At 50.7% G+C, this 25,354-nt stretch overlaps 1 protein-coding gene across 5 annotated transcripts in view; it reads left to right on the forward strand.

Annotated features, from left to right (window-relative positions):
* ADPRH (ADP-ribosylarginine hydrolase) overlaps positions 1–25,354 on the forward strand; it is a 45,010-nt gene that overhangs the window by 5,082 nt on the left and 14,574 nt on the right. For all 5 annotated transcript variants that reach the window (XM_085883746.1, XM_085883742.1, XM_085883745.1 and 2 more), the window contains one exon: positions 15,784–16,142. In XM_085883746.1, the coding sequence (XP_085739872.1) occupies positions 15,797–16,142 (346 nt within the window). In that variant the 5' untranslated portion in view covers positions 15,784–15,796. The remainder of the gene's footprint in view (positions 1–15,783; positions 16,143–25,354) is intronic.

Here is a 25,354-nt window from a genome sequence, read left to right on the forward strand (position 1 = left end):
AACGAATGGATGCATGAACACAAACACGGTGCACGGGCCGCCACTGCAGGCCCGTGTTGTAGCTGCCAACGGGGCAGTTCTCGCAGCTTGCAAACTGTTGCTTTTACGATCCTGGCGCACATGGAAATGAACAGGGGGGGGCAAAGCAAAAATTGAACGGGGCTGGTGAACGTGGGCAGTGGGCATGGCATGGCAAAGGCAGCAGGCAAACACAGCCCGCAGAAGAAGGCTGCTGCAGGCAAACACAGCCGGCAGATGAACTGGCCGGCACAGGCCTTGACGCAAAACACGGCCAGCCGATGGCACAGGCCTTGCAGCACAGCAGCTGCAGACGATCCAGCCGGCACAGACCTTGCAGCAAAACACGGCCAGCCGATAGCACAGGCCTTGCAGCAAAACAACAGCTGCCGATGAAGTTGGCCGGCCTCCGCCTCGAAGAAAAACACGGCCAGCCGATGGAGTTGGCTAGCCTTTGCCGTTCAGTGGAGGTTGGTGGAGGGAGTGCGGTGGTGCTGGCCACTTGGAAGGCGGGCTCGGACCTACCTTCCTGTCTCCCTCCCACCTATCGCCTTTGCCTGTCACTGTACATACCCACTCCCTTAATTTGTCAAACCCCAATTTAGCCCCAACTTATTTTTTTTTGTTGTTTTTATTTTTACTTCCCCACTATAAATCGTCCCCTAACCCCCTTTACTGTCCTTGTTCGGCTAACCTATCCTGTCACCTAGCCTACTCCCAACCCCTACGTTCCCTTCCCGGAGGGGAACAAGGGAGAGCTAACGTCCTGTGTCGAGGCCCAACGAAGCCTCAGAATGGCCTCCCCAGAGTTCGGCGATCTTAACACCAAGTGGGTCCAGCGGCCCACAACGACAGCGAGGGGATGGATGGTGCGGAGGGGTACATCTCCTAATCTATCCTAACCATTTAACTGTTAAACTACCCCGGGGCTTTCAACAAGCGCCTCTCGCTTAAACTATTGGTTCTATCAACCCAGATTCCCGTCGCCTGTGTTGGTGTCCTTACAATTTCGGGCCTCGCCCCCCAATTTTCTCTCCGTGCCCTCACACGGTCTCCTGGCTGGGACACGTGGCTCCCTTTGGCAGGCACGACCCTCTGCCGATTCTCCCGCTATGGCACCCCCGGGCACTACACTGCCTCCGAGCCTACCAGCTCCCTAACACCGGGAGTGCCCCATGGCACCTCCCTGAAACGCACACGTGGCAGGCCGGCCTCCCGGGCCCCTTTCCGAGGGTCACCCGTGCCCACTACACTGCCCACGCGGCTAATGGCGCCCCGGGCCCCGCACCAAGCAGGCGCACCCGTGCCCACTACTCTATCCCGGCCCCCCATGGGCCCATGGCCTACCGCGGCCGACTAGCCTGGTGCCCGGGGTACCCTCTCAGCGATACTCACCTTTCGCAGCCACGCTCCCAAGCCCGTCAACAGGGCTCCTGCACCCCTCCAAATGGGTCTCGAGCCTACTTTCCCACCAACAGCAAAACGACCTCCATTTTTCAATTTGACTAACCCAGCTAACTCACTCTACACTGACCCCGGGGTCCCTTGGGCGGGAGTCACTCCTCCCCCCAATCACTCATCGCACCATGCATTCCCCATTCACTCTACACACACAGACCCGCTGGCCTCACTCACTCACCAAGCACATGCTTCCACTTCACTCACCAACTCTCCAACACACACACCACTGAACTCTGCCATCCTTCTAACTACATCCCCTAACTAACTCGTGCTCCCACGTCGTCCCTTAAACTATAGCACGTTCCTTTTAACACTACGTAGCTAAGCTACGTCCCCACTACACATTCACAAGTCTGTCTCTGTCTCCAAATCATCAAAAATCATTTCCCATTTTCCCATCCTAAGTCTGGCTACAATCCCTCTAACTAATCCATTCCACGGACTCCATGAGGACTTACCCCTGCCCCATGGAGTCGGTCTAACTAAGCTAACCCTTCCCCCTAACTAGTTTTCATCCTGTGCCCAGGTAAGGGGGTCTTTCACCCCTTGCCCAGGAATCCTGTACACCCGAAAGTGAGGCTTGCTTTTTTTTTTTTCATGCGCAGCACCTGCGCGGCAACTCAGAGCTCGCGCACTTTGCACCTGCCCGTGACGTCATGCAGCTGCACGTGTTCCTCGTCCCTCCTTGGACGGGACCATCCGGCAGAGATACCCCTCCTGCCGGATTCCAACCACACGTGCAGCCATGACGTCACCGTGCGCAAAAAAAAACACAAGCCCCACGTCTCGAGGGGTTTCCCACGCGAACACATGTGCTTTGCCCGTTGGAGCTGAACACACACGATCGCGTGGAGAACCCATCCGGTCCAAATCCATTTACCTGCCTAAACTTTGTCCGTCCGCGGGATCGGCAAATCCACCGCGTGCGTTTCCGGACCGGGACTTCACTCTCGCAAGCGAGCACGTGGTGGTCTCGTGCGTTGCACAGCACGGACCGAGTGCTCACTGCTGGGTGAACCCGGCACGGTCCTCGAAACAACTACAGCCGCTACTCGGCTTTCTTTCTTCTCATGTCGCTGTCTCCGTCTCCATTCCACACACGCACACCTGCGTGTTACGACGCACACAGTCCACACCATTAAACTCACCCCGGGAGACGCGGCTGCGTGCTCCCGCATGCCAACCGACATCTCCCTCTCATACCGCTCTCTCACACACACGGTCTCCCTGGCACACAGCGACCTTGCACACGGCCGTTCACTCACGCGTGCCTCACTACTCACACAAACCATACTACTCACACGTGGTGCTCCATTCACTCGCGCGGGGGCACTCACCCGCGGTGCCTCACCCACACACGCGAGGGCACTCAACCGCTGTGCCTCATCCACACTGGCCGTTTCACTCACACACGGGGTCGCTTCCACACACGGGGACGCACTCACACCTTGCACCACACACACAGGGACAACCACACTGGGGATTCGTGTCCCCACAAGGGTCTCCGGGGCCTCTATACCCCCCAAGCTCTCCGTGCACCTGTCCACAGCACTCCTCCCCTCAACCTCGCAGAACACGACCGAACTCACCTGGTCATGACTCGCCTCAAGGGGGCATACTCCCTCCCCTCGTTCCTGGAGGAGGCCATCCAGGTGCTCGCACTGGGTCTCCACACGCTCCGCGAGCTCACCCCCTTTATCCTCCACTACCTCCGTGTGTGTGTGTGCGTCACTTACCCCGTCCAATTCACCCTCTATCTCCCGTGTCTCAACTATTATTATTTCCTTTGTCGTCACCTCGTGTCTCGTCTCACACGTTTTGGTCTCCCCATTTAATTTTTCCCTTTTGGTCACCGTCGATTCCTCTGTCACGACCCTCGCCCAACACGCCCCCTGAATTATTTTTTCACCCGCCTCCACCGCCGGCCTGTCAGCCGTTGCACCCCCACCCAGCTCGTTTGATCCCACACGTGGAGTCGCCATTTTTATCTCCCCGGTCACGGCCTTCATGCCCGCCTGCAGGCTTCGGCCCATGTTCTGCGTCTCACCCCGCAGCTTTTTCATTTCTTCCTTCATGTTTGCTTCCATTCCGTTTATTTGCTTGTTCATGTCTTTCATTTCGTTTTTTATTTCCGCATTCATTTGTGCCAGCATGGTGAATAGCTGGGCCATGTCGGATGCACTCAAGTGAGCCGTTTCGGCAGGGGTTGGGGAAGGGTCTTGGTGGAGAGGGGGGGGGGAGGTGTCATACACCGCGGCCGCTGCCGCACCCACCTCGGGCCCTGGGTTCAGTTGGGCGAGTCCGTGTTCCTGCACAATCAACATTTCCTGCTCGGGGATTCCATCCTGGACCATGGACTCTACATTATTACACATATACATTTCTAATACCCCCGGCTCCCGCTCGCCTTGAGACGCCATCTTGCTTCTCGTGAAGGGTTAATTTGCTCGCTCGTAATTTGGAGGGAATCGGGGGTCGCTTCTCTCACCCCTGGACCGATTCCCGTAAATTTAGCCGGAGACAGGAGAGCCCGTTTTCCTGTTCTCCGATACCAGTGCCGCGAGGAGGGCGATGGATTTGTATCGCACGACCTGACACCAGTGTTACGGTCTTCGCGCCCGCCGGCGTGCGAACGGCCACGTAACTCGAATCGCGGCACGTCGCCCACCGGACGGACAATCCAGTCGTGACCCTCTCGGACTAACGCCGGGAACCAGTCACGGGTGGACCTTTCGGTCTCACCGCGATCGAGCCAATCAGCCCCCGCGTGGGATAGGGTTGCTCGCCAAATTCGAACTACCTAAGTACCCACGCGGAGGGTAGACCGGGCGATCGCACCTCGCCGCAGGTCGACTTCGGACACGGGCCACTTAAGCGACCCGTTCCGTTCTATCAGAATAACCGAGCGGTGTTATCGTCGACCTCGACGGTTCGATTAATTATCGGGCGTATTCAGCCCACTACCAACCCTTTACGTGAAGCAAGATGGGGATTCAATGGGGGAAAAGACGAAGCGAAGCGGAGAACAGTTCAACAATAAAGCACGTTTATTCTCGGCACACGGGAAGCACACAAATACAATTCCACCAAATGCACACAAAAAAAGAAAACACAATTCCATTTACATAAAAAGCAAACATAAAAGTGAAAACACAGTGCAGAGCTAATACCGACTACCGAGCACACGGCAACACTTATACAATTCTACTTCACGGACGGCGCCGACAACACATACCCAAAACCAAGGAAAAGAAATACCCTCAAGAATGAGGTAGGCCTGGGGCCGAGACCTGGTCGGGCCTACCCGTCTGGTGATGAGACGCGGAGCGGCGATGGCCCCGCAACCCGCGGGCCTCGTGGACACAGCCTGGCAGGGGGTGGGAACGGGGCTCCCTTGCTCGCACTATCTCACAGCGCGGGGGAAACAGGAGGGGGTTGCTGATGCTCGGGGTATAGAGGATCTTTATTATGTGCGACGAGCGTCTCCACCTCGGCCAGGTCGCGCTGCCGGCCTCCCTCGGGCGCGCAGCTCCTTGCACGACGCGAGCACCCTTCGTCCGACTCGCCGCCTCTCCACAGCTCGTCCCCTCCGTTCCGACTCTCCTTCGCCTCGTTCCGACCTTTACGACTCCCTTCTTCCTCGTTCCGACTTCTTACTACTCCTTCTCTCGTTCTCTCTTGCGACTCTCCGACCCCTCGTTCTCGTTCTGCTGACTCTTTCGCCCCGACTTTTACGACTCTTCTTCCTCGTTCCGACTTCTTACTACCCTTTACTGACGAACACCGTCCTTTATCCCCCCGTAACTTCGCCTGACCCCTCCCTTTGACCTTTCAACTCGCTCCCCATTGGCCCGACAAAAGTGGGCGTGAAGGCTTTTGATCCACAAATTTGCATATATCGATCGCCCCTGGGGCGGGCCAGTCGCCCTCGCTCACCGATTGGACGGCAAAAAGTGGGCGTGTGTCGTTTCGATCCGTTTTGAAGCAGAAAATCCGTGGTTTTGTACACGCTGTTCAACGTGCGCCCTACACGAGTCCAGCATCGGTGCCCATGAGTGGCGCGAGATGACGGTGATGCGATGGTGGCGAGTTGTGTCGGTAAAGGTCATGGCGGTTGTGGTGAAGCGGCGTTGTGGTTGGTGGTTGATGTTGTGGTTGTGATGGTGGCGATTGGTCCAAAATAAAGATAGTAAAAGAAAAACGGCTATCCTGAAGAGTCGCAGCACGTATAAATGACATGTATTCCCACTAGACAACGGGTTTGGGCCTAACTACACATGCACTTACCGAGATACCTCACCTAAGGGACCTGAATGTAGTGGTTTGCGAATCTGGTACTACAACAAATATATATATATATATATATATATATATATATATGTATATATATATATATATGTATATATATGTATATATATATATATATATATGTATATATATATGTATATATATATATATGTATATATGTGTATATATGTATACATGTATGTATATATGTATACATGTATATATATATGTATGTATATATGTATGTATATATATATATATATATACATATATATACATACATACATATATATATACATACATATATATATATATATATATATCAAATACAACCCTCCACTTCGCTGATGGGGGTATTAAGGAGGTGGTTGAGAGAGGAGGGAGTGGAAGTGAGGAAGGGGGATGAGCGAGGAAGGGGGGAGGACGGGAGACCTATTGCCTCACCAAATGTCGATATATCACAGGAGGGAGGGATGTGAGGAGTGGGTGAGGGGGGGAGAGAGAGAGAGAGAGAGAGAGAGAGAGAGAGAGAGAGAGAGAGAGAGAGAGAGAGAGAGAGAGAGAGAGAGAGAGAGAGAGAGAGAGAGAGAGAGAGATATATATATATGAAAAAAAAAAAGAAGAGAGAAAGGTGAGGGGTGGAGTCGGGGTTGGTAAGGAGAATGAAAGTGTTGCGGACCGGGGGTCGGGGGCGAGAAGGTCACGAGGGTGGAAGCTGCCTCAGGTTCCCACCAGACTCTGGAATCGCAGGCCATTGCACACGAATAACTCCGTGACGTGACGGGTTACTAATCGACCGTGAATGCCAATAACTCGACTTTGTGACTTCGGGTCCTCCGTCTAATAAATACCGTTTAACTAATGGTCACGTGATCTAATTTGCGGGGGACACGCCCTCGGTATGCCTTGTTCAAACCGGATCACCTCACCGGATCAGATACAGCCAAGCGTAACTGCCAAGGACATTCCGAGTAGAAGAACAGATCATTGGGGGATAATGTCCCAGCGAAGCTAGAACGCGAACCATGCTGGACCAATGAAGGAAAAGACGAAAACGAGCTGGGAACATTTCTATTCAAAGCATTTATTTACATTAAAGTGAGGAAAGGTACATGGCACAATGAATGGGGTTTATTGGTATTTACAGCAGGAATAGCAAGGAAATTTGTGGGGTGTGACAAAATGCAAGCAATTTACAAAAGCAGACACAGAGCAGACTTATCCCGTGGAAAGAGAGAGAGAGGAGAGAAGATGCGTGTGCAAAAAGATCCCAAACTAAGTCGTGCATCGGTCGTGCATAACTTATGCTATGACAGGCGCCATATCACACACACACAAACCGAGGAAGATTAGATATCCAAAAAGAAAGAGAGCAGATGAGGGTAAACGGCCTCGCAATACCTGGCACGGTCGAACGACCAACGCAACCCAGTACGCTTCGGGGGAGGGAGGAGGGAGAAATACTGGTGTCTCAAGTGTGGGAGTGGGAGATGTGGTGTAGTGCAATATGCGGTGTGTGGTGTCGTGCCAGAGGAAACTGTGATTGCGAGTCAGGAAGGATGCTGTTTTGTGTGTCCAAAGTGGACGAGATAGAGGGGTGGAAAGAGAGGAGAGAAGATGCGTAAGGCAAAAGATCCCTACCCTAGTCGTGCATCAGTCTGCTAGAGTAGCGTGTACCTCCGTGGGACGCTCCAGTTGGGCGTTCCCACCTCAAGAGTTCGCGCGTTATCTCCGGCTTAGTCACTTTGCCGGGGCTCGTGGAAACGTGCGCTCCCCACTGGTCCTCTGGAATAAGAACGTCTTAGTTGCACACCAACCAGGAGTGAAGAGCCAGTGACGGGCAGAGGCAACAAAGAGTCAGTGACGGGCAGAGGCAACAAGGAGCAGTGAAGAAGAAGGCGAAGCAGAGAGGCAAAGAAAAGGGTGAGCGGCTCTGCGATTCGCCTTTTGTAAGCCCTGGGCGAATGGTGGGGTAACGATCCTGAAGCGATGCGCTGTGACCTGAATCCCGCTTCTCTATTGGGCCACAGTGGCCCGAGCCATGCCCTGCCAGCTCTTGGGGCTGGAAGCAATCTCATTTGCACATTTGGCGTGACACGGCCCGGAGCTCCGCACCAAACTCCCGGATTGCCCTCCCCGCGACCCCTCCTCACCACCCGTCGCCGCTCTGAAAGTACCCTGGCGACTGGATGAGGGCCGCATCAATCCCGTGTGCTCACCCAGAACATTTCCGGGGAGATGCAGCCGGCGCCATTAACGTCCATGGCTCGCTTCCTCATGACGCAGTCCGCGCACAGCCTGAGCCGTGCAGCACGCCTCTGTTTAGTAGTGAATGGTATCGATACAGAAGTATGAGGAGGTGCCGGAACATCTTTCCAGTGTGCAGGAGGTGTCGGCGGTCAAAGTGGTGAGTTTTTAGTGAGCGAGGGGGTGAGCAAGGTGAGATGCCATTGGAAATTGACACGCAGATTTGAATGAAATGGCGCGCCATGCGCGTGCCATATAGTGTGTTTGTTCTTATGTTGATTCTCCCATGGGAGGCTGCATGGTGTGTGTGCTTGCTTGATTTGTACCATGGCTAAAAGGAAAGGGTTGGACTAGAAATCCGAATGGAAGATAGAGATATAGTTAATAGACCTAGAAATTAGACCCACGCAATGCACTTCGTCCCGTTAACCCACGAGACATGAGGGGAAGGTCTGACTGCACGAAAACTAATGAAAATAAACATAAGAAAAACAATAGGTTATCCAGTCCATTTGACTGGATACCCTAATAACTGCCTGGGGATCACTATGTTGGATGCCATTGCCTTAGAGGCATGCGGTTTTGCAGAACCACAACAATATATTATGCTTAATGACTGAACACACACACACACACACACACACACACACACACACACACACACACACACACACACACACACACACACACACACACACACACACACACACACACACACACACACACACACAAACTCCTGTCAGAACAGCTGAACACACAATGACACAACAGAGTTTTTAATATAATCTGCTGGTACATTTGCAAAAACTTTGATGTCCCAGTTACAGAAAATTTGTGGGAATATGAAGCAAAAGTAACCACTGAAAATATGGAAGTACCTACCGCTCACGTACGAACTAACGATCCCATCGAGCGTGAACATCGAAAACAAAGTGTTCTGACCAGATATCATACTAACGTACAAAAAATAGAGCTGCACGGCGGAAGCCTTCAGACCAGACTATCACATTTGCTTTTCACTCAACGCATCACTCCCCACACTACAACGGGGGTGACACCAGCCGAGCTGCTGATGTAACGATGTTTGCGTACACGACTGGATTGTCTAAGACAAGACGTGGCATCGATCGTGGATCGAAATTAGTGGAAACAGAGACTTCATTATGACAAACATGCAGTACAGCACTCTATAACCATCAGGGACCCGATGGTTGTGAAAAACATTGATTGCGGAAAGGCTGAGCTACCAGGGAGGGTTTGCAAAAACGAGGGACCGTTCTCCTACAAGATCAAACTCGAGGACAATCGAGTCGTCCGGAGGCACCTTGATCATGTCCGGTATCGGTCTTGTGATCCTGTCATCTTCACAAATTATGTCTTGCCACTTCCTGAACCTGTGAAGAGTGACGTTGGTGCTGCAGATGGTACTGCACCACTCTCTGAGGCTGACCCCAAGAACACTGTTGCAGCACCACTAGTGGGGCCGTCTGTCGGCTTTGTACCCCGACGATCATCCAGAGTTCCAAAGGCGCCTATACGCCTCGATTTGTACCCAATACTCATATTCATGATCTGTGTATTATGTACTAGTGTCTTCATAACTCTTGTGTTCACCTTTACTGCATTTTCACACTAAATGGGAGGGGGAAGATGTCATGTATTCATGTATCAGATCAACCAGAAGTGTGGTTATTGGGAGGTGGGAACACAGCTGGGCACGACGAAGCTGGGCTCACGGACGGTTCTCAGGTTTCTGGGTGTGGAGCACAATAAATGACTGATGATACACTCAAACTACTTTCCCTGCTAGATACATTACAATGGTATTTGTTAAGTCTGTTTCTGGTGTATGTTCCCCCTCCATCCCCTCCCTCACCTAAAATGGCTGCTCAGCTTACACTGCATGTGAAAAGGCCAAATGCCTAAATTCTGTGTTTCCTTCAAAATCTTGTCTCCCAAACCCATCGCTTTCTGCACACACCTTACCCAGTTGCACCCAACTGTCCTTGGACTCTGTGTCCTTTTCTCCTGACAAGGTGGAGAGCCTGCTGTCAAACCTCAACTCAGATTCTGCAACCGGTCCAGACGGCATCAGCCCACATGTCCTAAAAGCCTGCTCTTCTGCTCTTGCTCACCCTCTGTCTGTTCTATTCACCCTCTCATTTCCCCAAGGTCATCTGCCGTCTGCTTGGAAATCAGCAAACATTACTGCTCTGCATAAAAAAGGTGCAAAACCCGATCCTTACAACGACGGACCAATCAGCCTTCTCCCAATCATCAGCAAGGTTATGGAATCCATCATCGCTTCAGATATCAAATCCTTCCTCTTCTCCAATGGCTTGATTTCTGATCATCAATTTGGATTCAGACCAGGTCACTCTACCCTGGACATATCACGTGCTTTTGACACGGACTGGCACCTTGCCCTGCTCACCAAACTCTCTTCCTATGGTATCAAAGGCAATCTCCACTCATGGCTCGCAGACTTCCTCTCCTGTCACAGCCAACGTGTGGCCCTAAATGGAGTTCTTTCATCCCCTCTTCGTTTCCAGGCTGGAGTTCCTCAAGGCAGCATTCTGGGCCCTGTGCTTTTTCTCGTTTTCATCATATCAACAATCTCTCCAACTCTGAAAAATCCTCGTTATCTCTTTTCTGATGAATCCACCCTCTGCCGTACCATCTGTCATACCTCAGATTGGCAAGCAACAGCCTCTTCGCTCTCTGCAGATCTCGATCAAATCACAAGCTGGTCCAACACGTGGAACATGTCTTTCAATCCCGACAAATCTCACACTCACGATGTCTCTCCGAAAGGACCCTCTGCAACCCCACTTACTTTCTCAACAATCTTCTTGAAGAAGTCCTTTCATTCAAATTATTGGGCCTCACTATCTGCCATGATCTTTCCTGGGAAAGCCACATCTCCAATCTGGCCTCCAAAGCTAGATTGGGAACACTCCATCATGCAAAGTCCTTCCTTGGCACACCTGGGCTCCTGGCCACGTACAAAGCTTTCATCCGCAGCCTGATGGAGTACTGTTCTCCCCTCTGGGCTGGTGCTCCTGCCTCTCACCTTTCTTGGCTTCACTTTGTGGAAACCAAGGCATTTAGGATCATTGGTATCTCCCATGATGAGGTTAAGTCTTTGGGTCTCTCACTCTCTCACCGCAGGCAGGTTGGTGGTCTTTCTGTCTTCTACAGTCTCCTCTCCGGTCTCACCCCCCCCCCTTCCTGCTCTGTTTGCTATTTGTCCAGGGTGCTTAGGGTCCACCAGCAACCCCCTTCTGGAAGAACTACCAAACTCAAGAATCACTGCTTACCTTCGTTCCTCTTTTTTCCCTCCTTTGGAACAAACTCCCACACACTCTTCAACCTCCCCTCTTCGCTCTCGGTCTTCAAAACAGCTGTTCACCACCACCTCTTATCTTCCCCCATCCAAAACCATGATCTTTTGTACCCCCGCTAATCCACCCCAAACCAACCTCCTTCAAATCCCCTGGTTTCCTTCCTGAAAGTCCCTGTAGTTTCCATCTTGTTTACCCCATGTACCCTGCCCCATCCCTCTCCCTTCCACAGATCTCCTCATGTGTCTATTCCCCACTGGTTTGTGCTTCCCTCTCCCATCCTTCTTGTGTCCTACTCCCCTTGTTATATGTTCAGTGTGTTAGCTCTTATACAAGCCTTGACATTGCATATAAAATAATAATAATAATAATATTTACCCCGCAGAGTCTTGAGAAGAACTTGGTGTGAGCCAACACTTCTGGCAGCAAATTTGTAATTAAAATAATTAAATTAAAATCAAATAGAGGACAAAAAATGCAAAAAAAAAGACATAAAATGTCATAGCCCCCGTTGTTTTAGTAATTTTGCTCTCCGCAGTTAAAGGGCAAGCCCATATTTATTATGTACAACTAAAATGGACGCCAGTCTACTACCATTCGGCAATCTTTGATTAGATCGTAAGATAAAGTGAGGGGCACGTGTATGCCATCATGTACCGTGCATGTATGTGAACAAAATCGGACCACGCATATCTGAGAAATGGTTGGGAACACAATTCAATTTCAAAATGGCCACCAGTCAGCCATATTGTATCTGATCTCGAAAGAATAAGGCGTGCATATGCAAGCTATCCTTCGTTATCCGTGTTCCAAGTTTGGACAACATCAGTAAACGCATGTCCAAGAAATGGTTGAGGACGTGTTCAACATCGGGGTTTTTGCAACTAAAATGGCAACCAGTTAGCCATCTTGGATCTGACGTCGAAAGAGAATGACATGCATATGTAAGCTGTCATTCATTATCTGGATGCCAAGTTTGAACAACATCGATAAATGCATGTCCAAGAAACGGTTGAGTACGTGTTCAACATGGGGTGTTTTCTTTTTTTTACAACTGAAATTGGCTCCAGTCGGCCATCTCGGATCTGATCTCGAAAAAAAAAAATGATGTGCACATGTAAGCCATTGTTCATTATGTGTGTGCCAAGTTTGAATAAGATCCCTAAATGCATGTCTGAGTAACATTTAAGTAACAAAATGGCTGCCACCGCCAGTCGGCCATCTTTGATCTGATCTCAAAGTGCATACGCAAGCCATCATTCTTTATCTGTGTGCCAAGTTTGAACAACATCGGTAAACACATGTCCAAGAAATGGTTGAGGATGTGTTCAACATGGGATTTTTTTTACAACTAAAATGGCCGTCAGTCAGCCCTCTTGGATCTTATCTCAAAATAAAATGACGTGCATACGTAAGCCATCATTCTTTATCTGTAGGCCAAGTTTGAACAACACCTGTAAATGCATGTCCGAGAAATGGTTGAGAACGTGTTCAACGTCGGGGTTTTTTTTTTCCAACTAAAATGGCCGCCAGCCGGCCATCTTGGGTCTGATCTCGAAGAAAAAAAAATGACGTGCACATGTGTGTGTGCCAAGTTTGAACAAGATCGGAAAATTCATGTCTGAGAAATGGTTGAGGACGGGTTTGAGAACGAGTTTGTTTTTTACAACTAAAATAGCAGCCAGTCTACAAGTCGGCCATCATTGATCGGATCACAAAATATAGTGAGGTGCACGGGAATACCAAGATGCACCGTGCTTCTGCAAAGTTTGAACAAAATTAGACCATGCATCTCTGAGAAACGGTTGCGGACGCACACACACACACGGACACGGAAATCGGGACCAAATACATCAGCCTCCTTTTTGGACTAAGTCTAATAAGTGGGGGGCTCATGAAATAGGTTCTGCATTGGAGTCACCAGAAGGAACCCAAACAAGCAAAAAACAAAGATTAAGTCATCAGGAGGAACTCAGATTGGATTCGGGTTTCAACTGCTGCTCCTCTACCCTCAAACCCGTCCAGGCGTAGCCAAGTGAACCTTATTCAAAACAAAAAATTAAAAACAATGCAGATTCAAAAAATTAAACAATTCTGGCTGCCAGACAATGCATCCGATCAGGTTGAAATTTCAAACTTAAATTCCCCATCACTACTCGATCATAATTTTGAAGTTTCATGTCAATTGATACAGAGGTTCAAGAGAGAGAATTAAAAAAAATATTTTCCTTCAATCCAATATGGCTGCCAAACCATGTGACCTATCAATTCTTCATGAACATGCTGGTATCCCCAATGCTTGGGGAACATGTACATGAAGTTTCCCCTCAATCTGTCCAGCCATTCTGGAGAAGACGATTTTTAAACGTTTTTATGGTAAATCCAATATGGCTGCCAAACCATGTGACCTATGACATCATAAATGGGAAATGTTTTGTTCCCCATGGATAGGCGGTCAAACCTGTAAAGTGTCTCCTCGATCTGTTCAGCCGTTTCAGAAAAGATTTTTGAAGGTTTTAAAAACAAGACCAAAAGAAGAAAGGCTGCCGAACCACATGACCGATGACATCATAATTTTATTTTCTGTTGACTAATTTATCCCAAAATGACCCTCAAAATTTTTCATGCTGATCGGATGTAGTGTTCGATGTATGCAATTATGATGTCATAACCGAGGGACCTATGATGTGATAAAAAAAAAAATCACACATTCCCCATGGGGAGTACTTGACATGTGCAAAGTTTAAATTTTTACCATGGAGCGGTTTTGGAGAAACAGTAGTCCAACGTTTCACCTTTTTTCCAACATGGCAGCCGTACCATGTGACCTATGGTGTCATAATTATCAAACAATCTACATGATTAGTTACACCTTTGGTGAAAATTTCGTGTCAATCTGACAAGCGGTTCCAGAGAAAAGGGAATAACAAAATGTAGACACGCATGTACGCACGTATGGGACCAATCACTTCACCCCGCTTTTCGCTTCATGAGCGCGGGCTAATTAAAAATTCTTGTATCCAGATCAGTATGTTCACCAAAATTGAATCAATTCGTCCTTGTTATACAGCCAGTCTGTCCACAATTTTTTGAGATGTCATGCTCATAGACAAACAAACAAGAATAGTGTCGCATGATAATTGCAAAATCCAAATGGACAATTGTTGCCATGGAAACAGCAATGTGGTAATTTGGGAAATTTGACTTATGGTGTGTTTTACATGATGCATATTGTGCATAAAAAAATTTAGTTGATACATTTTCCAATTGCCATCTAAAAGGTGTTATATATGTTTTGGATGGCATTGACCTTGCTTGACCTTTGATTAATTTTGACCAGATTTTATACACATAATCTGTGGAAGATTCAATCTGATTTCTTGAAAAATTCCTGATGTTTGGCAAAAATAAAATCACAAAAATATCCCATTTGATTGTAATGGGGTGAAATTGTGGTCACAGACACCGTTTTCTCTGTGCCACGTGGAACTTTTCTCTGTGCCACGTGGGACTTTTCTCTGTGCCACGTGGGATTTTTCTCTGTGCCACGTGGGACTTTTCTCTGTGCCACGTGGGACTTTTCTCTGTGCCACGTGGGACTTTTCTCTGTGCCACGTGGGACTTTTCTCTGTGCCACGTGGGACTTTTCTCTGTGCCACGTGGGACTTTTCTCTGTGCCACGTGGGACTTTTCTCTGTGCCACGTGGGACTTTTCTCTCTGCTACGTGGGATTTTTCTCTGTGCCACGTGGGATTTTTCTCTGTGCCACGTGGGACTTTTCTCTGTGCCACGTGGGACTTTTCTCTGTGCCACGTGGGACTTTTCTCTGTGCCACGTGGGATTTTTCTCTGTGCCACGTGGGATTTTTCTCTGTGCCACGTGGGACTTTTCTCTGTGCCACGTGGGACTTTTCTCTCTGCCATGTGGGACTTTTTACTGTGCTACCAACCAAGATAAGCAGAACCTGAAAAAAGAAAGATAAAATTAATATATTAATTCTATTTTGTGTCCTCTTAGCTTTGGTCTTTTGATTCTGGCCGGTGACCCTCAAGTGTTACTGCAGAAGATCTAAAAGAGTCTACAAGGTCTAATGGTTCTAATGGGGTCGATAGGGTATATGGAGTCTTCAAAGGGGTCTTTGGGGTCTTGATGGTCTTCGGATTCTAAAGGGTCTTGGGGGTATTAGGGGACTGAAGGGTGTAAACATCCCCATGCAACCTCCACCACCCCAGACTCCCATGAACTGTGCATATTATTACCTATGCCACCAAAGGTGGATGGAGATTATGTTTTCACCCATTTGTCTGTCTGAGCAGGATATCTAAAAAAATATAAGGACAGATTCATATGAAATGTGGTGGACAGTTTGCCTTTATCCTTCATTGTCTACTTTGAGTGCTCAATATTGCTGTTCAACCTGCCCCAGGCTCATTTACAACATGGCTGAAGTGGAGATGGGAGAAGTCACAGAAGAGCATTACATGGCGGCAATGCTATTATCTGCTGCTGGAGATGCCCTTGGATACAAAAATAGCAGTTGGGAGTTTTGCGTTGATGGGGTGAAAATCCACGATGAGCTCAAGACTCTCGGAGGTCTAAATTCTTTGTGTTTGGAGCAAACAAGCTGGCCTGTCAGCGATGATACGGTCATGCACCTGGCTACGGGAGAAGCCATGGTGGATGTCGGACAAATTGAGGACTTCGATGAGCTGGAGAAAAAGCTTTACCCAAAGATTGCTGACTATTACAAGAAATGCATGGGGGATATGTTCGGCAGAGCTCCAGGTATGTGCTCACACTTTTAATCACCCCAGGATTCACTTGGTTTGTTACTCCGTGTGCGTGAAGCGAAGAGTGGGGTTAAGCAATTGCTTGACTCTGTCGTTGTCTGTCTGAGTTCAGGTATGCTAAAGAAGGACTTTGTACGAGTTGAACACCACAACCCATTTATCTGACGATGTGGCGTACATAGGCGGTTAGGGTTGAAAGCTAGATGCTTGTCGTCTGGATGACGGATTTAGTAAGATGGCGTTACCTATAACGCTAGGCTAAGCCTTGACAGCTTGGTGTATTATTCATGACTCGAGGAGAATTGCATTTTGCAAATTGAAAAACCTTCATGGGGTGGACCTTTACAAAAAAACCGTTACAACCTTTATATTCATGACTCGAAACAAATTATTCTTCTTCTTCTTCTTCTTTCGGCTAGCTCCCGTTAGGGGTCGCCACAGCGGATCAACCGTCTCCATTTCGCTCTATCCTCCACATCTTCCATTGACACTCCAACCACCCGCATGTCCGCCCTCACCATATCCATGAACCTCTTCTTTGGCCTTCCTCTTCTCCTCCTGCCTGGCGGCTCCATCTTCAACATCCTTCTCCCGATATACTCCGTTTCCCTCCTGTGCACATGTCCAAAACATCTCAATCTCGCCTCTCTCACTTTGTCTCCAAACCGTCCGACCTGCGCTGTCCCTCTAATATACTCATTTCTTATCCTTTCCATCCTCGTCACTCCCAACGAGAATCGCAGCATCTTTAACTCTGCCACCTCCAGCTCCGCTTCCTGTCTTTTTGTTAGTGCCACCGCCTCCAAACCATACAACATAGCTGGTCTCACTACCGTCTAATATACTTTCCCCTTCACTCTTGCAGCTACCCTTCTGTCACAAATCACTCCTGCAACTCTTCTCCACCCACTCCATCCTGCCTGCACTCTCTTTTTCACTTCTCTCACACACTCTCCGTTACTTTGGACAGTTGATCCCAAGTATTTAAACCCATCCACCTTCCCCACCTCAACTCCTTGCAACCGCACCATACCAGCACCCTCCCTCTCATTTACGCACATGTTCTCCGTCTTACTCCGACTGACTATCATTCCCCTTCTCTCCAGTGCGTACCTCCACCTCTCGAGGCTCGCCTCACCCTGCTCCCTACTCTCCCTACAGATCATGATGTCATCCGCGAACATCATAGTCCATGGAGACTCCAGTCTGATCTCGTCCGTCAACCTGTCCATCACCATTGCAAACAGGAAAGGGCTCAGAGTCGATCCTTGGTGCAATCCCACTTTTACCTCAAACCGGTCCGTCATTCCTACCGCACACCTCACCGCTGTCACACTGTCCTCATACATATCCTGCACGATCCTCACATACTTCTCCATCACTCCCGACTTCCTCATACAATGCCACAACTCCTCTCTTGGCACCCTATCATAAGCTTTCTCTAAATCAACAAACACACAATGTAACTCCTTCTGCCCTTCCCTATACTTCTCCATCAACATTCTCAAAGCAAACATTGCATCAGTGGTGCTCTTTCCTGGCATAAACCCATATTGCTGCTCACAGATCGTCACCTCTCCTCTCAACCGAGCTTCCACTCCTCTTTCCCACAACTTCATGGTGTGGCTTAACAACTTTATCCCTCTGTAATTTCCACAGCTCTGCACATCACCCTTGTTCTTGCAAATCGGAACCAGTACACTTAATCTCCACTCCTCTGGCATCCTCTCACTTTCCAAGACTTTATTAAACAATCTGGTTAACAACCCCACTGCCATCTCTCCTAAGCACTTCCATGCCTCCACTGGTATGTCATCTGGGCCAACCACCTTTCCACTTTTCATCTTCTTCATAGTAGTCCTCACTTCATCCTTACTGATCCACCCCACTTCCAGATTCACTATTCTCCACCTCTTCCAACCTTCTCTCTCTCCCATTTTCTTCATTCATCAGCTCCTCAAAGTACTCCATCCACCTTCTCAACACACTCTCCTCGCTCGTCAGCACATTCCCATTTACGTCCTTTATCACCCAAACCTGCAGCACATCCTTCCCAGCTCGGTCCCTCTGTCTTGCCAATCGGTATAAATCCTTCTCCCCTTCTTTTGTATCCAACTTCTCATACAGCTCGTCATATGCCTTTTCCTTGGCTTTTGCCACCTCTCTTTTTGCCTTTCGCCGCCACTCCTTGTACTCCTCCCGACTTTCTTCATTTCTCTGACTATCCCACTTCCTTTTCGCCAACCCCTTCTTCCTTATACTTTCCTGTACTTCCTCATTCCACCACCAAGTCTCCTTATCTTCCTTCCTCTGTCCAGATGTCACACCAAGTACCTTCCTCGCTATCTCCCTCACCACTTCTGCTGTCATTGCCCAATCATCCCACCCATCTTTACCACCATCCAACTCCTGTCTCACCTCCTCCCTAAATTTCACGCAACAGTCTTCCTCCTTCAGCTTCCACCATCTGGTCCTTGGTTCAGCCCTCACTCTCTTCCTCAACCTCACCTCTAAAGTCATCCTACAGACCACCAATCGATGCTGTCGAGCTACACTCTCCCCTGCCACCACCTTACAGTCACTAATCTCTTTCAGGTTGCATCTCCTGCTTAAGATGTAATCCACCTGTGTGCACTTTCCTCCACTCTTGTATGTCACCCTGTGTTCCTCCTTCTTCGAAATACGTATTTACCACTGCCATTTCCATTCTTTTTGCAAACTCTACCACCATTTGCCCTTCCACATTTCTCTTGTTGAGACCGTACCTACCCATCACCTCCTCATCCTCTTTATTCCCTTCCCCAACATGCCCATTGAAATCTGCTCCAATCACCATTCTTTCATCCTTGGATACACTCTCCACCACTTCATCTTACTCACTCCAGAAATCTTCTTTATACTCCATCTCACACCCCATATGTGGGGCATATGCACTGATGACATTCATCACCCCTTCAATTTCCAACTTCACACTCATCACTCGGTCAGACACTCTCCTCACCTCCAATACCCTCTTGACATAATCTTCCTTCAGGATTACCCCGACACCATTTCTCCTCCCATCTACACCATGGTAGAACAGTTTAAAACCACCTCCAATGCTCCTCGCCTTACTCCTCGTCCACTTGGTCTCTTGTACACACAGTATGTCCACCTTTCTTCTCTCCATCATATCAGCCAACTCTCGCCCTTTGCCAGTCATCGTCCCAACATTCAGAGTTCCAACTCTCACCTCCACACTTCTACTCTTCCCCCTCTCCCACTGCCTCCGGACTCGCCTTCCCCGTCTCCTTCTCCTCCTTCGCCCAGCAGTAGCACAATTTCCACTGGTACCCTGCTGACCACCGGTACCGGTGGCGGTCGTTGGTAACCCGGGCCTCGACCGATCTGGTATGGAAATGCGTTTTGTTGTCCGCATAATGATTTGGCATAGGTTTTATAGCCGGATGCCCTTCCTGACGCAACCCTGGTCACCTCTTACGACACACAGGGATATGGTACACCTATTCTAACCGGGGCATACACCGGGCCCAGTACAACTGGTACTCATTTCGCTCATATATATATATATGTATACTCATATATATATATATATATATATATATATATATATATATATATATATATATATATATTGTTGCGGATTCGCGCCCGCCGGCGTGCTGACGGCCACGTAACTCGAATCGCGGCACGTCGCCCACCGGACGGACAATCCAGTCGTGACCCTCTCGGACTAACGCCGGGAACCAGTCACGGGTGGACCTTTCGGTCTCACCGCGATCGAGCCAATCAGCCCCCGCGTGAGATAGGGTTGCTCGCCAAATTCGACCTACCTAAGAACCCACGCGGAGGGTAGACCGGGCGATCGCACCTCGCCGCAGGTCGACTTCGGACACGGGCCACTTAAGCGACCCGTTCCGTACTATCGGGATAACCGAGCAGTGTTATCGTCGACCTCGACGGTTCGATTAATTATCGGGCGTATTCAGCCCACTACCAACCCTTTACGTGAAGCAAGATGAGGATTCAAAGAAAGAAATGACGAAGCGAAGCGGGAAACAGTTCAACACAAAGCACATTTATTCGCGACGAACGGAAAGCACACATATACAATTCCACCAAATGCACACAGAAAAGAAAAACACAATGCAATTTACACAAAAAGCAAATGCGACAATGCAGATCTAATACCGATTACACGAGCACACGGCAACACTTATACAATTTTACTTCACAGACGGCGCCGACAACACATACCCAAAACCAAGGAAAGAATACCCTCAAGGATGAGGCGGGCCTGAGGCCGAGACCGGGTCGGGCCTAACCGTCTGGTGATGAGACGCGGAGCGGCGATGGTGCCTCAACTCCGCGGGCCTCGCGGGCAGTGTCTGGTAGGGGTGGGAAAGGGGCCCCCTTGGTCGCACTATCTCAGCGCGGGGGGAAACAGGAGGGGGTTGCTGATGCTCGGGGTATAGAGGATTTTTATCGCCCCGCGACGAGCGTCTCCACCTCGGCCAGGTCACGCTGTCGGCCTCCCTGGGGTGCAGCTCCCTGCACGACGCGAGCACCCCCTCGTCTGCCCTCGCCGCCTCTCCACAGCTCCGTCCCCTCCGTTCCGACTCCAACGCACACGACGACCAGCTCCTTCTTGCCAACTCCACCGCCCGCGAAGTCTTGACTCTCTGTTCCCTCTCGACTCTCCTACTCTCTCGACTGACGAACACGGTCGCTTTTTATCAGCCCCGTAGCTTCGCCCTCTCATCTTTGACCCCCTCCCTTCGACCTTTCACCTCGCTCCCCATTGGCCCGAGAAAAAGTGGGCGTGAATGCTTTTTGATCCATAAATTTGCATATATCGATCGCCCTCCAACGCCCTGGGGCGGGGCCACCCGCCCCTCGCTCACCGATTGGACGGCAAAAAGTGGGCGTGTGTCGTTTTTGATCCGTTTTTGAAGCACAAAATCCGTGATTTTGTACACGCTGTTCGGCGCGCGCCCTGCACGAGTCCAACACCGGTACCCACAGGCGGCGCAAGAACGGTGGCGATGCGATGGTTGCGAGGTGTGACGTGAAGGTCGTGGCGGTTGTGGTGAAGCGGCGTTGTGGTTGGTGGTTGATGTTGTGACTGGTGGTGGTAACAATGGCGGTTGGTCCAAATTAAAGATAGTAAAAGAAAAACGGCTATCCTGAAGAGTCGCAGCACGCATAAATGACATGTATTCCCACTAGACAACGGGTTTGGGCCTAACTACACATGTACTTACCGAGATACCTCACCTAAGGGACCTGAATGGTGGTTTGCGAATTTGGTAACCACAACACTACCCCCTCCCCTTTTTACAGACTCGTCCCGAGTCGTCAAATTTTCGTGTGCCATCATGTGTAGTTTTCCCCTAGTACATTTTACCTACGGATCCCTGAGTGCGACATTCATGGTATTCGTGTCCCCAAAATAAATAACCTGAGGGCTGCGTAGCTATCTAAACAAACTCACTCACACGGACGACTTAAATAAAATTGCCGGCGCTAGACAGACATGCCGGGGGGCGCACTCATATTTACAGTACATCCTAACCTTAACTTACAAATTTTACACTAAACCATGGCCCAGGATCACTGAACTCTGCAAAAAGAAAGCAGTTAGCAGGGAGCCAGGCTGCCCGCATGCAGTCTCTGGCTCAAACAATGCAGGTGACAGGGAACGTGGCTGGCTGCTCACACGCAGTCCAAGGCCTTCCCTTTTGAACTGAACGCAGTGAACCACAACGGTGCATGGGCTGCACAAACGCAGTCTCCGTGCCAGCTCAAGTGGCACACGCAATGAACACAACGAATGGATGCATGAACACAAACACGGTGCACGGGCCGCCACTGCAGGCCCGTGTTGTAGCTGCCAACGGGGCAGTTCTCGCAGCTTGCAAACTGTTGCCTTGCGGATCCTGGCGCACATGGAAATGAACAGGGGGGGGGGGCAAAGCAAAAATTGAACGGGGCTGGTGAACATGGGCAGTGGGCATGGCATGGCAAAGGTGAGCAGGCAAACACAGCCCGCAGAAGAAGGCCGCTGCAGGCAAACATAGCGGGCAGATGAACTGGCCGGCACAGGCCTTGAAGAAAAACAGCCAGCAGATGAACTTGGCCAGCTCTTGCCGTTCAGTGGAGGTTGGTGGAGGGAGTGCGGTGGTGCTGGCCACTTGGAGGGCGGGCTCGGACCTACCTACCTGTCTCCCTCCCAACCTATCGCCTTTGCCTGTCACTGTACATACCCACTCCCTTAATTTGTCAAACCCCAATTTAGCCCCAACTTATTTTTATTTTATTTTTACTTCCCCCACTATAAATCGTCCCCAACCCCCTTTATCGTCCTTGTTCGGCTAACCTATACTGTCACCTAGCCTACTCCCAACCCCTACGTTCCCTTCCCGGAGGGGAATAAGGGAGAGCTAACGTCCTGTGTCGAGGCCCAACAAAGCCTCAGAATGGCCTCCCCAGAGTTCGGCGATCTTAACACCAAGTGGGTCCAGCGGCCCACAACGACAGCGAGGGGATGGATGGTGCGGAGGGGTACACTTCCTAATCTACCCTATCCATTTAACTGTTAAACTACCCCGGGGCTTTCAACAAGCGCCTCTCGCTTAAACTATTGGTTCTAACAACCCAGATTCCCGTCGCCTGTGTTGGTGTCCTCACAATTTCGGGCCTCGCCCCCCAATTTTCTCTCCGTGCCCTCACACGGTCTCCTGGCTGGGACACGTGGCTCCCTTTGGCAGGCACGACCCTCTGCCGAATCTCCCGCTATGGCACCCCCGGGCACTACACTGCCTCCGAGCCTACCAGCTCCCTAACACCGGGAGTGACCGCCATGGCACCTCCCCTGAAACGCACACGTGGCAGGCCGGCCTCCCGGGCCCCTTTCCGAGGGTCACCCGTGCCCACAACACTGCCCACGCGGCTAATGGCGCCCCGGGCCCCCGCACCAAGCAGGCGCACCCGTGCCCACTACTCTATCCCGGCCCCCCATGGGCCCTTGGCCTACCGCGGCCGACTAGCCTGGTGCCCGGGGTACCCACTCAGCGATACTCACCTTTCGCAGCCACGCTCCCAAGCCCGTCAACGGGGCTCCTGCACCCCTCCAAATGGGTCTCGAGCCTACTTTCCCACCAACAACAAAACGACCTCAATTTTTCAATTTGACTAACCCAGCTAACTCACTCTACACTGACCCCGGGGTCCCTTGGGTGGGAGTCACTCCTCCCCCCAATCACTCATCGCACCATGCATTCCCCATTCACTGCACACACACAGACCCGCTGGCCTCACTCACTCATGTCTCCACCTCACGACTCACCAAGCACATGCTTCCACTTCACTCACCAACTCTTCAACACACACACCGCTGAACTCTGCCATCCTTCTAACTACCTCCCCTAACTAACTCGTGCTCCCACGTCGTCCCTTAAACTATAGCACGTTCCTTTTAACACTACGTAGCTAAACTACGTCCCCTCTACACATTCACAAGTCTGTCACTGTCTCCTAATCTCTTTAATCAATTTCCCCACCTAAATCTGGCTACAATCCCTCTAACTAATCCATTCCACGGACTCCATGAGGACTTACCCCTGCCCCATGAAGTCGGTCTAACTAAGCTAGCCCTTCCCCCTAACTAGTTTTCATCCTGTGCCCAGGTAAGGGGGTCTTCCACCCTTTGCCCAGGAATCCTGTGCACCCGAAAGTGAGGCTTGTTTTTTTTTTTTTTTTTCATGCGCAGCACCTGCGCGGCAACTCAGAGCTCGCGCACTTTACACCTGCCCGTGACGTCATGCAGCTGCACGTGTTCCTCGTCCCTCCTTGGACGGTACTATCCGGCAGAGATACCCCTCCTGCCGGATTCCAACCCCACGTGCAGCCATGGCGTCACCGTGCGCATAAAAAAAAAACACAAGCCCCACGTCTCGAGGGGTTCCCCACGCGAACACATGTGCTTTGCCCGTTGGAGCTTAACACACACGATCGCGTGGAGAACCCGTCCGGTCCAAATCCGTAGTCCTGCCTAAACTTTGTCCGTCCGCGGGATCGGCAAATCCACCGCGTGCGTTTCCGGACCGGGACTTCACTCTCGCAAGCGAGCACGTGGCGGTCTCGTGCGTTGCACAGCACGAACCGCGTGCTCGCGGCTGGGTGAACCCGGCACGGTCCCCGAAACAACTACAGCCGCTACTCGGCTTTCTTTTCTCACATGTCGCCGTCGTCGCCTCCATTCCACCCACGCACACCTGCGTGTTACGACGCACACACTCCACTCCATCACATTCACACCGGGAGACGCGGCTGCGTGCTCCCGCATGCCGACCGACATCTCCCTTACATAGCGCTCTCTCACACACACGGTCTCCCTTGCACACAGCGACCTTGCACACGGCCGTTCACTCACGCATGCGGGGGAACTCACCCGCGGTGCCTCACTCACACTCCGTGCCTCATCCACACACGCGGGGGAACTCAACCGCGGTGCCTCACTCACACTGGCCGTTTCATCCACACACACGGCCTCTTCCACACACGGCGTGCTGGGAAGCACGCACTCCGGCACCATCGCCACCACACCACTCACACACGGGGTCGCTTCCACACACGGGGCCGCACTCACACCTTGCACCACACACACAGGGACAACCACACTGGGGATTCGTGTCCCCACAAGGGTCTCCGGGGCCTCTATACCCCCCAAGCTCTCCGTGCACCTGTCCACAGCACTCCTCCCCTCAACCTCGCAAAGCACGACCGAACTCACCTGGTCGTGACTCACCTCAAGGGGGCATACTCCCTCCCCTCGTTCCTGGAGGAGGCCATCCAGGTGCTCGCACTGGGTCCCCACACGCTCCGCGAGCTCACCCCCATTGTCCTCCACTACCTCCGTGTGTGTGTGTGTGCGTCACTTACCCCGTCCTCACCGTGCAGTCTCTCCTCTATCGTTCCCTTCCCGGCTACCGTCACTGCCAACTCTTCACCCTTTACCTCCCTTGTCTCAACTATTATTTCCGTTGTCGTCATTTCGTGTCTCGTCTCACACGTTTTGGTCTCCCCATTTAATTCTTCCCTTTTGGTCACCGTCGATTCCTCTGTCACGACCCTCGCCCAACACGCCCCCTGAATTATTTTTTCACCCGCCTCCACCGCGGGCCTGTCAGCCGTTGCACCCCCTTC

Source organism: Eptatretus burgeri, chromosome 6, assembly GCF_056783735.1.
Source record: "Eptatretus burgeri isolate ZD-2024b chromosome 6, Ebu_testis_v1, whole genome shotgun sequence".
NCBI classification, from domain to species: domain Eukaryota; kingdom Metazoa; phylum Chordata; class Myxini; order Myxiniformes; family Myxinidae; genus Eptatretus; species Eptatretus burgeri.